The sequence below is a fragment of the Aegilops tauschii genome, chromosome 7, assembly GCF_002575655.3.
Source record: "Aegilops tauschii subsp. strangulata cultivar AL8/78 chromosome 7, Aet v6.0, whole genome shotgun sequence".
In the NCBI taxonomy this organism is placed as follows: domain Eukaryota; kingdom Viridiplantae; phylum Streptophyta; class Magnoliopsida; order Poales; family Poaceae; genus Aegilops; species Aegilops tauschii.
Genome location: NC_053041.3, coordinates 385,241,549 through 385,256,217, shown reverse-complemented (window position 1 = coordinate 385,256,217; position 14,669 = coordinate 385,241,549). Strand labels below are relative to the sequence as shown.

The window sequence follows — 14,669 nt, the reverse complement described above, 5'->3', positions numbered from 1 at the left end:
TTTTCATTCTTTTTGATTTTACTGTTCATCCGAGCTCACATCACATGAGCTCGGGATAAGAACATCACTTTCGACCAAACAATGTTTAGAGGAACAATTCCTTATTTAACACTATCTTAAATTTTATTTTCTTATTTGACACTGAAAAACTTTTCTTCTATAGTATCTAACAAGGAGTCTAAATTTTATGCCCTTTATGACATTTTCGTCCATTTTGTGTCTAAATGACACCTGAAAAGACTCTTTCGCCCCTCATATGGTATATGTGTGCAGGGAGTAGCACACATAACATCATTGCAGGCCAATAGCACACACACGCATCGGCAATCAATGCAGGCCAATGGCACACACACGCAGCGGCAGTACACACACGCACGCAGCAAGACACGCAGCATCACACACACACAGCATCATTAGCACGCATGCGCGTGCACAAAATACCATATGAGGAGCAAAAGGGTCTTTTCAGGTGTCATTTAGGGTGATAAAAGGCATAAAATTTAGAGTCGTTGTTAGATAGGGAAGAAATTATTTGTCGACGTCAAATAGGGCACAAAATTTAAACACGATATTAAATAAGGAATTCTCTTATGTTTAGATGACCTTGAAATAATACTGCAATCAGTTCTGATGTAGCTTTTCATCGCACTCCAGGTCCACGAGGCATTTGGAGCAAGTTTTTACCAGCGTCACAGCCAGATAGAGAATGCAATACAACATCTCAATTTGTCGGGCTAAAAGGTAAATTTAGTTAATATGTACAGAAAGATGTTGTTCTCTCTTGACCACTATGTATCATTTTTACAGCAGGGCCCGGGACTATGATAATCCACAAGTGCCTGAGGCCGTCGTCCATCGTCATAAAAACAAATTCAACTTTTACACATCGCCTGAACTGGCATATTATCCTCAACCAATGAAGGCATCCTTTTGATGGGAGGTGTATACATCTCCTCTAGTATGGGATTCAGGGATATCTGCAAAAGAGAAGACCATTATGTCGGTATTTTTCGCGTGATAAAGCTTCGTTCAACATCAGAAACATTTTCAGATACATCCTACAACTGTAACATAGGTTGCAATTTGACTACAGTAGAATGATCCTATTATAATTTTATTTATTTATCTGTTAATGTAAAAATATTCTAACAAAAGCAGTGGCTAATTAGCACATCGAGTCTGCTGCACTTACCAATTATCGTTGTTACCAGCATCTTCTTTGTGAAAGTTTCCGTTAGTGTTTTCTGAGCTAGGCGACGGCTGCATTGAGTTGCCTGGATTCTGTAGCAGTTGGGAAAAACTCCGCCATAATCTTGAAGGCAGAATTGGAGCAATTTCCTGCTGCTCTTCAGATGGCACTTCGTACACACCAGCTGATCCCGGACTCAACTCAGAGAACCTTACAGCTCCAAGAAGTCTCTCGGGGAGCTCTGATTCAGCTTGACTCTCAATAACAAATGCTAAATCTATAGTCAGTGTCGCCACGTAACCAAATGCCAGATGAACAATTGCATTTGCAACTATGGAAGACCCAATATCCACATCAACTTCGATGAAGTTTGATCCCTCGACATACTTGCACGAAAGTGCTCTGCCAAGTATGCAGATGGCTTGTTCACCCACAGCTTTTCGGACAATCCAGGGCCCCTTAACTATGTTTGCTATCAGTTTAAGCCTGGATTTACGGAGAGCATCATCCCCTTTAAGGAATTGATCCATCAGCGAGCCCTCGGGTGCAGGTTCCAGTGAGACAAAGTAAAATATCGCGCTGTAGTTCTCCTTGCTGGGCAGTTGCAAGTTGAAGGCCCAGACAAAAGGTTTATTGCCGTGAGAAACCTCCTCATCGATGGCTTTCCTCACACGATGGTTCCTGTTTTTCAGGACCTCACAGATTTTTACTGGGCCTTTGATCCAATCAACTCCAAGAGGCTTCAGAAGATACTCCCCACCAGGTATTTTTGCCTTGGTTGCAAAATATTCTGGGCCTCTGACCATAAAAGTGTCACCAGGAGGAGTAGCCCAACCATTAGGACAGTTTTCGGGCGGTAGACAAGGAACTGCTCCTCCTGACTTGACATTCTGTATCCATTGGTGCTCAGCCTCACCATCAGAACAAGCCATCTACAAGGAATGCTAATCTTAGTCCGCGGAGGAATAGAACAGGCTTTAATATAAATAAAGGTATAAAGAGTCCTTCATATATAATGTAACCACCAAGCAGAGAAATGTTAATGTTTACTTTAGTAGCTCTGCAAAAGGTGAAAACAACAAATGACTTAACTTTTCGGAAAGTTATAAGCATATATCGCTAAACATGACATTAGTATTTGCAAATAATCATTCACTATTTATGTGTCATCAAATCCTTCGCAGCCGTGATCTATTTTATAAGAATCAAATGAAGCAGGGAGTGAAAAGTGATCAAATGGTTAACAGTCACATATCTGAGACCCATGCATTGATGCCAGATGCACTTCAAGAAGTGAGCAGCACTGCAGTTACAGATTGTGGATTTTAGCAACAACACAGAAACAAATTACACATATATACAATTCAAACTTGAAACTGTAAAAATAAGGGTGTCCAGTAGCAATTGCAGAAGACGCAGCAGCTCTCACAACGGTTGCATTCTGGTAAAGAAGGAACTGCATTACGATATATACTACAACAGCCCTGGTACTCCTGTAGCATTCTACTAGTACTTTGCTCCATTATGCAATCCAAGCCTGAAGTATTAATACAACCAGATAAGAGATATCCAAATCGACAACTTGCATTGCATCAATTAGGTTGTGTAGAAGAGATGTTTTGCCAATACAATAATGGTTGTATTGATGGGGTGCTGGTGCACGTATATATAAGTACAGGGTAGGCCTCAACCTCAACTATACACAACTAGGAGGTGGGCCACAACATCTAATACATGCAACACAAAATACAACTCAACACCCCCCGCAGTCGAAGCGTCGCCAGAGACACAGAGACTGGACCGAAACTCCTCGAAGACGGAAGTAGGCAATCCCTTAGTCATCACATCAGCAAACTGTTGCGACGTCGGCACGTGAAGAACCCGAACACGGCCAAGGGCAACCTGCTCGCGCACGAAGTGAATATCGAGCTCAATATGCTTCGTACGGCGATGGTGCACCGGGTTGGCGGAAAGGTAGACCGCGCTGACGTTATCACAGTAGACAAGAGTAGCTTTATGAACATCACAAAGCAACTCCTGGAGCAGCTGACGGAGCCAAGAGCACTCAGCCACGGCATTAGCCACGGCGCGATACTCTGCCTCGGCGCTGGAGCGGGAGACCGTGGGCTGCCGCTTCGATGACCAAGAGATCAACGAGGGCCCAAGGTAGACGCAGTAGCCGGACGTGGAGCGTCGAGTGTCGGGGCAGCCAGCCCAGTCGGCATCTGAGTAGGCCACGAGGTCGGTGGAGGCGGAGGCCGTCAGGGTGAGTCCCAAAGACATGGTGCCGCGTATAACGGAGAATACGCTTCACCAAGGTCCAGTGGGAGTCACGCGGGGCGTGCATGTGGAGGCACACCTGCTGAACAGCGTACTGCAGGTCGGGTCGAGTCAGCGTCAGGTACTGTAAAGCACCAATAATGGAGCGATAAAATGCTCCATCGGACGCGAGAGACCCCTCCAGAGCAGAGACCTTCGCCTTCGTGTCGACGGGTGTGGGCGCCGGCTTGCAGTTAAGCATACCGGCACGCTCCAGGAGCTCGTGGGCGTACTTCTGCTGATGCAGAAAGAAGCCGTTAGGCCGGCGGACCACCTCGATGCCGAGGAAGTAGTGCAGGGGCCCCAAGTCCTTGAGGGCGAACTCATCACGAAGACGAGCAGTCAGCCGCTGAAGGAGAGCGGGCGCGGACGCCGTGAGGATGATGTCGTCGACGTAGAGCAGCAGATATGCAGTGTCAGCTCCCTGATGATACACGAATAGTGAGGCATCGGAGCGAGTGGACCAAAAGCCCAAAGACTGCAGGAAGGCTGCGATACGCTGGTACCAAGCCCGACGCGCCTGCTTCAACCCGTAAAGAGAACGGGAGAGTAAGCACACGAAGTCTGGGTGCTCGGCGTCGACGAAGCCAGTGGGCTGCTCACAGTACACCTGCTCGGCAAGGTGGCCGTGCAAGAAGGCGTTGGAGACATCCAACTGGTGCACAGGCCAGGCGCGCGAGACCGCCAACTGGAGCACGGCGCGGATCGTGCCCGGTTTAACAACCGGGGCGAAGGTGTCGGTGAAGTCCACGCCCGCGCGCTGCCGAAATCCGCGTACCACCATCGAGCCTTGTAGCGCTCGAGAGAACCGTCCGGGCGAGTCTTGTGGCGAAACACCCACTTGCCAGAGATGATGTTGGCACGAGGGGGTCGCGGAACAAGATGCCACGTGCGGTTGCGCTGTAGGCCGTCGAACTCCTCCTGCATCGCAGCTAGCCAGTGGGGATCCCAAAGGGCAGCGCGAGCGGAGGTGGGGACGGGTGATGGCGTCGATGTCGAGGCGGTGCACACATACTCGTCGGCGGAGTAGCGCGTGATGGGCCGAAGCACTCCTGCGCGGGCACGGGTGGTCACACCAAGTGACGGGGCAGCAGGGCCGGCGGGTGCCGCGGCGACGGGGGCCGCGGCCGCGGGGGCACCCGGTGCGGCGATGGGGGCGGCGAAGGCCGCGGCGGCGGGGGCCGCGGCGGCAGCAGCGCCGGCCGATCCGGCGGCGGAAGAGGCGACGGGCGAGGTTGACGTCGAGCCCGTCGCAGGGGTGTCGGGTGGGGTGCCGGGCTCAACCTCGTATGAGGGAGACGGGGACCCGAGGGCCCGCACGGACTCGACCTCGGGGGAGGGAGTCACGAAGCCGGGTGGTGGCGGCAGATGGCGTCGGGCCGGGGAGTCCGCCGGGGTGTGCTGCCGCGCATCGCTCCACGAAGGGGGCGCGGGGGCCGGCGCCGAAGGGGCCGAAGCCGGAGGAACCTGGAAAAAAGGGAACACCGTCTCGACAAAGTACACGTGCCTCGAGGTGTACACACGGTGAGTGACAGGATCATAGCACCGGTAACCTTTGGTGTTAGGAGGGTAGCCAAGGAAGACGCATGGGACGGATCGTGGTGCGAGCTTGTGTGGCGTGGTGGACGCGGTGCTAGGATAACAGAGACACCCGAAGATGCGGAGACCATCATAGGACGGTGGTGTGCCGAAGAGAAGATGGTGAGGGGCGTAGTTCCCTCGAGGGCGACACAGGCGAATGTTGACTAAGAGAGTGGCGGTGGCGAGAGCATCGGGCCAAAACCGAGCGGGCACGTTAGAGTGAAAGAGTAACGTGCGAACGCAGTCATTAAGAGTGCGGAGAATGCGCTCGGCGCGGCCGTTCTGCTGTGAAGTGTATGGACAAGTCAGACGAAAGATGGTGCCGTGAGAGGCGAGAAGCGTGCGGAGAGCGACGTTGTCAAACTCTTTTCCGTTATCCGTCTGGAGTGCGAGTATGGGGCGACCGAACTGGGTGGTGACATAGGAATAAAAGGCGGTGAGTGTGGCTAAAGCATCGGATTTACGACGAAGGGGAAAAGTCCACACATAATGAGAATAATCATCTAAAATCACCAAGTAGTATAGATAGCCCGTGTTACTCGCAACGGGAGATGTCCAAACATCACTATGAAGTAATTGAAACGGAAAGGTGGAAACTGAAGAAGACGCACTAAAGGGAAGATGAACGTGCTTGCCTAAGCGACAAGCCTCACAAGAGTGCTCGTCGAGCTTATTACATGAGAAAGAGAAACTCCTAAGAATTTGACGTAAAACGGTGTGGTTGGGGTGACCCAAGCGAGCGTGCCAAAGGTCAACGCCGGCGGCAAGGGCGATGGGTGTGGAGGTGGAGGCGCCGGCGTGCACGGGGTAGAGCTCATCGGGACTGTCACATCGATGAAGGACCATCCGGGTACGGGCGTCTTTCACAGAAAAACCAACACCGTCAAATTCAACAGTAAGTGGGTTCTCACGAGTAAGACGACGAACGGAAACTAGGTTCGTGACTAATTCAGGTGAAACAAGAACATTAGACATAGTGATGGGTGTGGAAGTGGAGGGAAAACTAGTGCTACCGATATGAGTAATAGGTAAGGAGGAGTCGTTGCCGACGGTGATACGAGTGGGTGTGTGAACGGGAGTGGAGGAGGTTAGGTTACCGGGATGAGCTGCCATGTGCGCAGTAGCACCTAAGTCCATGTACCAGTCGCCTCCACCGACAGGGCTACTCGGCGACGGCGCGGAGTGCTGGGCGGCGAGGAGGATAGGATCCCATGGCACAGGTACCGGCGGCGGCGGAAGGCCCCATAGGGCGGCGCCGGGGCGGGCGGGCCATAACCACCGAGGGGCAGCGACGCAAGGAGGGCGCCATAGACGGCGCCGGTCGACTGGTAAGGCGCGCCGATGAACCCCTGGTGGCCCGGGGGAAGAGCATGCTGGTAGTTCGGCGCCCCCCTCGCCCTGGGCCGGCTGCTGCTGCAGGCGGCGACGGCGGCCGCCACGCCGGTTGCGTCGGGCCCCTCCTCCTTGCAGCTGCTGCTGGGGAGGCGCGGGTGGCGGCAACGGGTAGCACCCGACGGGTGCGGGAGGACGCGGCTGGGTCGGCGCGGCTGGATAATCCATCGACGGGGCAGGCGGCTGCATGTGGGTGAAGGGAGCCGGTGTGTCGGCATACATGTAGCCGAAGAGAGATGACGCGGCAGGAGACATCGCAGTGACGGCGGCGGCGGCTGGGGGAGGAGGCACGGCGGCGGCCAGGGATGAGCGGCGGCGCGCGGTGGGGATGAGCGGCGGCAGCGGCACGAACCGGCGGCGGCGGCTAGAGGCGGCGGCGGTGGCATAGACCAGCGGCGGCGGCGGCGGAAGGATAGAGCGCGGCGGCGGCGGCGGCGCACAGAGGATAGGGCGCGGCAGCGGCGGCAAGGACCTGCGGCGGCGGCGGCGAGGGCAACGGAAAGCGGCGGCGGCCGGAGAGAACCGGCGGCGGCGGGTGAAGGGAGCGGCGGCGGCGGCGGCGCGATGGAGGCGCGGCGGCGGCGGCGGCTAGGTTAGGGTTAGGATCGACTTGCGATAGATACCATGTAAAAGAGATGTTTTGCCAATACAATAATGGTTGTATTGATGGGTGCTGGTGCACGTATATATAAGTACAGGGTAGGCCTCAACCTCAACTATACACAACTAGAAGATGGGCCACAACACCTAATACATGCAACACAAAATACAACTCAACAGGTTGTATCAATATCCACCCCTAACTAGCTAAAATTTTATATCTTTCTCAATTAACACTTCCATTGCTGCAATCTACCAAAGTACAAACCCTGCGAGCCATGGTTCTCCAAGTGTAGCAAAGAGAATCGCCTGTGTGGCAATCGAATCAGATCAACATCTAGAAATAGCAGGTAAAGAATCTTCTTCTTTTTCTTCGTGTAGTTACACAAACAAAGCTCTCCCGGTGCTAAACAGCTAAAGAATCCAAGCCCAGCTCAGCTTCTCCATCAGCAAGAACGACTTCACGCTCCACAGTCAACTTGAGACCAAGAGGGGGTTAGCCCTTCTTCTGCTGAATCAGCTTTCTGGATTCGACGGATTCATCTCCGCCGATCCACACGCATCACTACTCCCCACCAAATTTCTCTGATTTTCTAGTATGAGGGTGCTAAAGCCAACGAAAAAGCAAAAGGATCGGAGGGGCAATAAGCTCACCGAGAGGATCTTGTACTTGCTTAGTCCCTAGAACCGGGACCACGGAAGATGCAGCAGCAGCAGCTCCCTGTTCCTTTGGGATGGGATGGATGGATCGTGCTCGGAAGGGAAAGCGAGGATTCGCGTGTGGCAATTTGGAATTTCTTGCGTGGGGGTTTGGAATTTGTTGGGCTTGCTTGGCTTGTCGTCCGGGAAAATAAAGATGGGAAAGGCACCGATGATGTGACCACTGAATATACCTGATCATTATGGTTCAGCTTCAGATTATAATTGGAAATTAAAAATACTGAATATTCGTTAGTGGATTACTGCCCCGGCACTCTACAAGCACTAGCTAAATGTCCGTGAGTTGCCGCCGACTAAAAAAATTGCATAACACTACTCTGTTACTATCGATTGCGATTGTGATTCAATATTCATTACTACAGTGATGTGAACCCTTTTTACGGACCGAAATTGGCAAAGGCTTCTAGATGCATATGCACCCATTGTTTAAATACACATTTTAAAAAATTAAAAAATTCCGAACAAAAATCCCACATGTATATCCAGACATTCTATGTGCGTGCACAAAATTTTCGGTGAAAAACAAGGTTTTTGTGGCTTGTGTAAAAAAGACAATTTCTGATGCTTCATTACAACTATTTATTTTGCATTTCTTATCTTTTTTACACAAGTCACACAAAAAAGTTGTTTTTCACCGAAACTCTGTGCATGCACATAGAATGTCCGGGTATACCCGTGAAATTTTTGTTCTGAATTTTTCAACTTTTGAAAATGTGTATTTAGACAATGGGTGCATATGCACTTAGGAGCCAAAACATCGGAGGAAGTATTAAATAAAAGAGTTCAGACAAAAACATTGTACTATCTTAACTAGTACATATTCATCGACGGACCGGACTGTCCAATGTTACATCACATCAAATTCACATATTTACTAATTAATTTTAATCATCTCCACAACACCTTAATAGCAATCATTGCACCTTCATTCGAAAACAAATCATCACACCAGTCATAATTTTCACAACAACTTAATTATGAATCATTGCATCTTAATTACAACTTCATTAGAAAACAAATCGTCAAATCGTATATCACATAACTAAAAAACCTTAGCCAAAAATCACGTGTCACACACGTCACACCACTGTACCTCCTTGTCGATGTCAAAAGCGGCAGACCTTGGGTAGGGGGGCCCGAGCTGTGAGATCGGATCGATGGGTAACGAGAGGCAAGGGACACGATGTTTTTACCTAGGTTCGGGCCCTCCTGAGGAGGTAAAACCCTACGTCCTGCTCTTGTTTATATTGTGGATGTATCAAAGTACAGAGTTGATCTACCTTGAGATCGTAAGTTGTGGACTAAACCCTAAGGGTAATGGTGATGGTGATCAATATATCTCTACAGATTAAACCCTTCGGTTTTATATAGGCACCGGGGGTATCTAGGGTTACACATGGTCGGTTGCCATCTAGGGGTTCCATGCCGATCCTAATAGATATACTTGGAGTACATGACAAGTCCTCAGTGAAGTCTGATATGCTTACGCCACAGGTTAGAGGCCTTCGGAGTCCTTTCTCATCAGCGGGCTATCAGTCCGGTCCATGGACTAGATCGGCTAGGCCGGGACCCCCTAGTCCAGGACACCGCCAATAGCCCCCGAACTTGTCTTCAAAGCCGAGGATGGCAATCTTCTTCGCATAATTGTCTTCGGCTTAGCAGGTGAGTTCCTCTCAACGCCCCAGGCTAAGCATCCATACAGAGCTTGTAGATCCCCTACCGGTCGATAGTGCCCTTCTAACAGGGGATAAGGCCAGCCGACCATGTGCCACCGAAACGCATCTTCATTTGTCCGAAGTGTGTGGTTTGCTTAGTCTCGAAGATTAGAAGCGCAGGTGTGTTCGACAGTCAATTACTGAGAAATTTTCCTAAGCGTCACTGCTCATGACATCATACATGCCAGTTATTGCTTATTCGAATCTCGGTTCGAGGTAACCCTCTTATTGGCACGTCTTATGAAAACATTGACCGTGCCCCGCATTTTAGGGGGTATCATCAATCAACTGTTCCACCCAATGCGGCCATAGCAGCATGAATAGCCAAAACGTGGCGATTTTTACGGCGCAGTGGAGGGATGCCTCGTCTTTTTACTAACTTATAAAGAGCAGGATCGACGAATTTTCTCTCTCACACCCTCCTTCTGCTCCAGCGCCCAAATCTCCAAAGCTCTCGCCCCCCCCCAATCCCGTTTCCAAGCCTAAAGCCTTCTCCAAGCTTCCGCATCTCGTGCCCATGGCTGATGCAGATCTGAAGGGAAGGTGGGTGGCCTCCAATGTCACTGACGCCGCCACCGACGAGCTTCGGGCGGCAGGATACATCCCCGCCGACACCGCCTGCAGGGATGCAGAGCCCGGCCGACGCGTCCCCACTCCCAAGCCTGGGGAGCGGGTTACTTCATCCCCCACCTCGTCTGAGGTCTGGAGTTCCCCCTGCACCCTTTCGTGTGGGGGATTCGTTTCTTCTACGGGCTAGATTTCCACAATCTATCCCCAAATTCCATTATGCACCTCACCACCTTCATCATCCTATGTGAGGCATTCCTGCGCGTGGAACTGCACTTTGGCGACCTTCTGCGTCAAGCCGAAGAGTAGCGGCGCCGAGTTCGCCGAGTGTGGGGGCACCATGATCAGCAAACTCCAAAAGGCGGACTGGCTAGAGGGCACCTTCATCAAGACCGTGAAGATCTGGCAACGCGAGTGGTTCTACATCACAAAGCCCCTGTCCGTGCCCTGTTGCCTTGTGGGAAACTGGTGTGCCCCTCTGGTACTTCTTTGCTCCAATATTTTTTATATAGTCCATAAAAATTCTCCGTAAAATTTCAGGTCATTTGCATCTCTGCAGAATAGGTATCTCTCAAGTAGTTTCTCCAGGTCTAGAATTCCAGCTGCCGGCAATCTCCCTCTTCATGTAAATCTTGCAAATTAAGGGAGAAAAGGCATTAGAATTGCATCATAGTGTGTTATAATGAGCAAAAAAAATATAAATATTAGTAGGAAAACATGATGCAAAATGGATGTATCAGTTACCTCGATAATTAAGATAATAAAATCAGACAAGAGCTTTGGGCATTTAATGACTACATCTCATGAATCCCCAAGGATTGGATCCGTGTTACTATACTAAAACCCTTCTGTCACTGGTGTTTAGAATAACACTTCACGTTCTCCCTGCACTTAGCCTCACCGTTGCTCGATCTTCATGATCCTGGGTACCCGCTGCTACTTGTGAGCTGCGTTGGGATTTCCTCAAAGAGGGGAGGATGATGCCGTACAGTAGAGATAAGTATTTCTCTCAGTTAAGAACCAAGGTTATCTATCCAGTAGGAGAACCATGCGAAGTCTCGTTAGTAGCACCAACACACAAAAGAGCAAATACTTGCACCCAACGCGATCACGGGGGTTGTCAATCCCCTTGGCGGTTTTTTGCAAGGATCAAATCTGATAGTGATAGATAGATGAAATAAAACACAAAATAAAGTAACGGTAAATAAATTGCAGCAAGGTATTTTTGGATTTTATATATGATAAAAGTAGACCCCGGGGCCATAGTTTTCACTAGAGGCTTCTCGCCCGAACAAAAAACATACGGTGGGTAAACAAATTACTGTTGGGCAATTGATAGAAAAACACATAGTTATGATGATATTCAAGAAAATGATCATGTATATAGGCATCATGTCCAAGACAAGTAGACCTACTCCTGCCTGCATCTACTACTACTACTACTCCCATCGAACGCTATCTAGCATGCATCTAGGGTATTAAGTTAATGAAAACGGAGTAACGCCTTAAGCAAGATGACATGATGTAGACAAAGTAAACCCAAGCAATATGAATAAACCCCGTCGTTTTCCCCTTAATGGCACCAATACAAATACATGTCATGTTCCCTTCTGTCACTGGGATTGAGCACCGTAAGATTGAACCCATCACAAAGCACCTCTCCCATTGCAAGATAAATCAATCTAGTTGGCCTAACCAAACAGATAGATAGGAGAGGGATGCAAAGCTATAATAATCATGCATAAAAAAATTCAGAGAAGACTCAATTAATATTCATGAATAATCTAATCATAAACCCACAATTCATTGGATCCCAACAAATACACCGCAAAACAATATTACATCGAATAGATCTCCAAGAACATCGAGGAGAACATTGTATTGAATATCAAAGAGAGAGAAGAAGCCATCTAGCTACTAGCTATGGACCCGTAGGTTTGTGGTAAACTACTCACACATCATCAGAAAGGCAACATGGTTGACGTAGAAGCCTTCCGTGATCGATTCCCCCTTTTGTAGGGTGCCGGAAAAGGCCTCTAGATGGGATCACGGATGAACAGAAACTTGCGTCAGTGGAAAAGGTATTTTGGGTGGCACTCTGATGTATTGGGAATATTTGGGAATTTATAGAGGTGGAATTACATCAAGAGGTGCCACGAGGAGCCCACAATCCTGGAGGGAATGCCCCCCGAGCTTGTCGCTCCCTCGTGGCTTGTCTGGTCTTCTCCCGAACGTTCTAGGGTCCCTTTTGGTCCAGAAAAAAATTAATTCAATTTTTTTCTTTGTTTGGACTCTGTTTGATTTTTATTTTATGAAAAGCCAAAAACAAGCAAAAAAATAGCAACTAGCACTGGGCACTAGGTTAATAGGTTTGTCCCAAAAAATGATATGTAATTGCATATTAATCATCCAGGATTGGTACTATATTAATAGCATGGAACAATAAAAAATAATAGATACGTTGGAGCCGTATCACCCGCAGGTATGAAGATCGTGGACAAGACAAGAGACATCTATGGAACAATTTTATTTCAGACATACGGGGTGTTAATTCAAAGCTCTACCATTGATCCCCACAAAAAATACAAAGGGTTGCAAGGCCTATGCCTCAACCCACACCTTACCGAACTACTCACACATGGAGATTGATACGTCTCCAATGCATATATAATTTTTTGATTGTTCCATGCTATTATAGTATCAATCTTGGATGTTTTATAAGCAATTATATGCTATTTTATACTATTTTGTGGGACTAACCTATTAATCCAGTGCCAAGTGCAAGTTGTTGCAGTGGTGTAGAGACGTGCAATACAAATGGTTTTTACCCCCTTTCCGCGATGGAGTTTTAAACCGTCGCCTAGTGAGTGTGTGCGATAGGGGGGTCCTTCCCACACGACCCAGAAACCGTCGGGGATAGGCCCTCCGCTAGCACATGCGGGGCAAAATGAGCTCGTGTGCGATCGGGCGAGGCATCGGAGACAATTATACAGGGCCAATCGTTTCCATTCGTATGTACATTCCACACAGTGAATCCCAAAAAAAGTTTCCGTTCATATGTATATCACACACAGTTTTTATGTGGAAATGTTTGTGCAAGGTGGCCTAACGCAAACAGTTCTCTGGCGGAAGCCGTGTGTGATTGTTAATTGATCCAACATGCCTACTTTCTTGAAACCATGTGGGTTGTATGAGTTCATCGCCCACGGTGTTGTCAGAGAAACCGTCTGCAATAGAAAACCCCAATAAGCACGGTAATTGGCCTATTATTGATAGTCCATGTAGTAATCAAATTGACATTTCTTATAATACACATCATATATTTCATATATGTATAATGACAACCAGGATTTCATAATCGAATTACATCAGATAGCTTCAGCACTCAGTTACACCATATAGGGATATAGCTAGCTACGCAATTACACAGCAGCACCAAGTTTCACATGCAACATCGAAAACCTTTGGAAAGTAGCATCATACATGGTAAATAGACAGATGAATCTCATCTGGGAAACTGCAGAAGCGGAAGGAAAATATTGAGCCTTCAGTGATGTTGAATGTCCTTGCAACTTTAGCCCAGTGGCTATGGATAATTGCCCGCCCAACCTCCGTCCTCTTGAGGAAGACTTCAATATTGTATCGTGGGTGTTGAATGAATACCTTCCTCGCCTCTTGACCATGCAGGTGGTTTGAGAGGTAATCATCAGTGAACTGCTTTGGAAAGTACTCAAAACAAATATATGCATAAATCGCTGTTATAAATTTTGAAATGGCACAAGGGGAAAAACAAGGTAAAAGAGTTAGTACCATCCTATAGTTGACTAATGTCTTATTTATTGTGCAAACAAATATCTTGCTGTTATTCGTCGCAAGTTTCTTTATCCTAACAATCTTTCTAAGTTTCTTGACTTGACTAATATTCATGGACATCTCATTTCCCCATATGCAAAATGGGTCATACAGTGGGTCTAAGCCTCTCGCAGCAGGACCTACATGTGCAAGACCAAATTGTAAGAAACCTAAATATTAGAATGATTCTTGCAAATGCACAATAATGTGCTATTAGCGAAAGGATCATGCATGAGAAAACCTCGATGGTAAACCATAGTGCCTCCCATTGTTTCTGCAACACATATAAGGAAGATCTTGATCAGGTAAATTGAGAGTTGCCATACTATTAGTACAATATATTGTCGGTGCAACAAACCCTGGGTCTGTTGCCTAGACTGTGCACAGGCACAGGAACAAGATTGAAGCACCAACCCAAGTCAGGATACAACAGATCAAGAGATTCGAAGGACCAGCGTGCAGATTAGAGGAACCAACACCGAACCAGAGAAGCAGGATATCGCCAAGAGAAAGCCCCCTTTGCCGGGCAGGCGAGCCCGGCAAGGGGCGAGGCCACCCCTAGAAGCAAGCGACCGAAGCGCCCCGGCAGGGCCTGCCGGGGCTCACGGAGGCAAAAACACCTCACCAACCACTCAACCTCGACCCACGTTGTCAATCAGTGCGGTGTCAAGCCGCAAAGTTACTGAGTGGCAGTCAATTGCCACATGGCTGCCTCTCCCTACAGGAGAAATCCA

The 14,669-nt window shown here is 48.6% G+C and overlaps 1 protein-coding gene across 3 annotated transcripts; it reads right to left on the bottom strand.

The window, feature by feature from the left end:
• Positions 1 to 702: 702 nt before the first annotated feature.
• LOC109735153 (protein ENHANCED DISEASE RESISTANCE 2) lies at positions 703 to 8,321 on the bottom strand. Of its 3 annotated transcripts, none has more exons than XM_020294355.3 (3): positions 7,736 to 8,053; positions 1,193 to 2,121; positions 703 to 977 (listed from the first exon to the last, which is right to left on the bottom strand). In XM_020294355.3, coding segments are annotated over exons 2-3 (930 nt in total). In that variant the 5' UTR covers positions 7,736 to 8,053; the 3' UTR covers positions 703 to 976. The 3 variants fall into 3 exon arrangements, with proteins under 3 accessions (XP_020149944.1, XP_073359506.1, XP_073359505.1); XM_073503405.1 differs by having other exon boundaries at positions 1,193 to 2,492; positions 7,736 to 7,999; XM_073503404.1 differs by lacking the exons at positions 703 to 977; positions 1,193 to 2,121 and adding an exon at positions 2,756 to 7,390 and having other exon boundaries at positions 7,736 to 8,321.
• Between the last annotated feature and the right edge of the window lie 6,348 nt (positions 8,322 to 14,669).

What these genes read in the sequence shown, in the direction of transcription:
- LOC109735153 (XM_073503404.1), bottom strand. Translation starts at nt 6,736, where the DNA reads ATGTCTCCTGCCGCGTCATCTCTCTTCGGCTACATGTATGCCGACACA.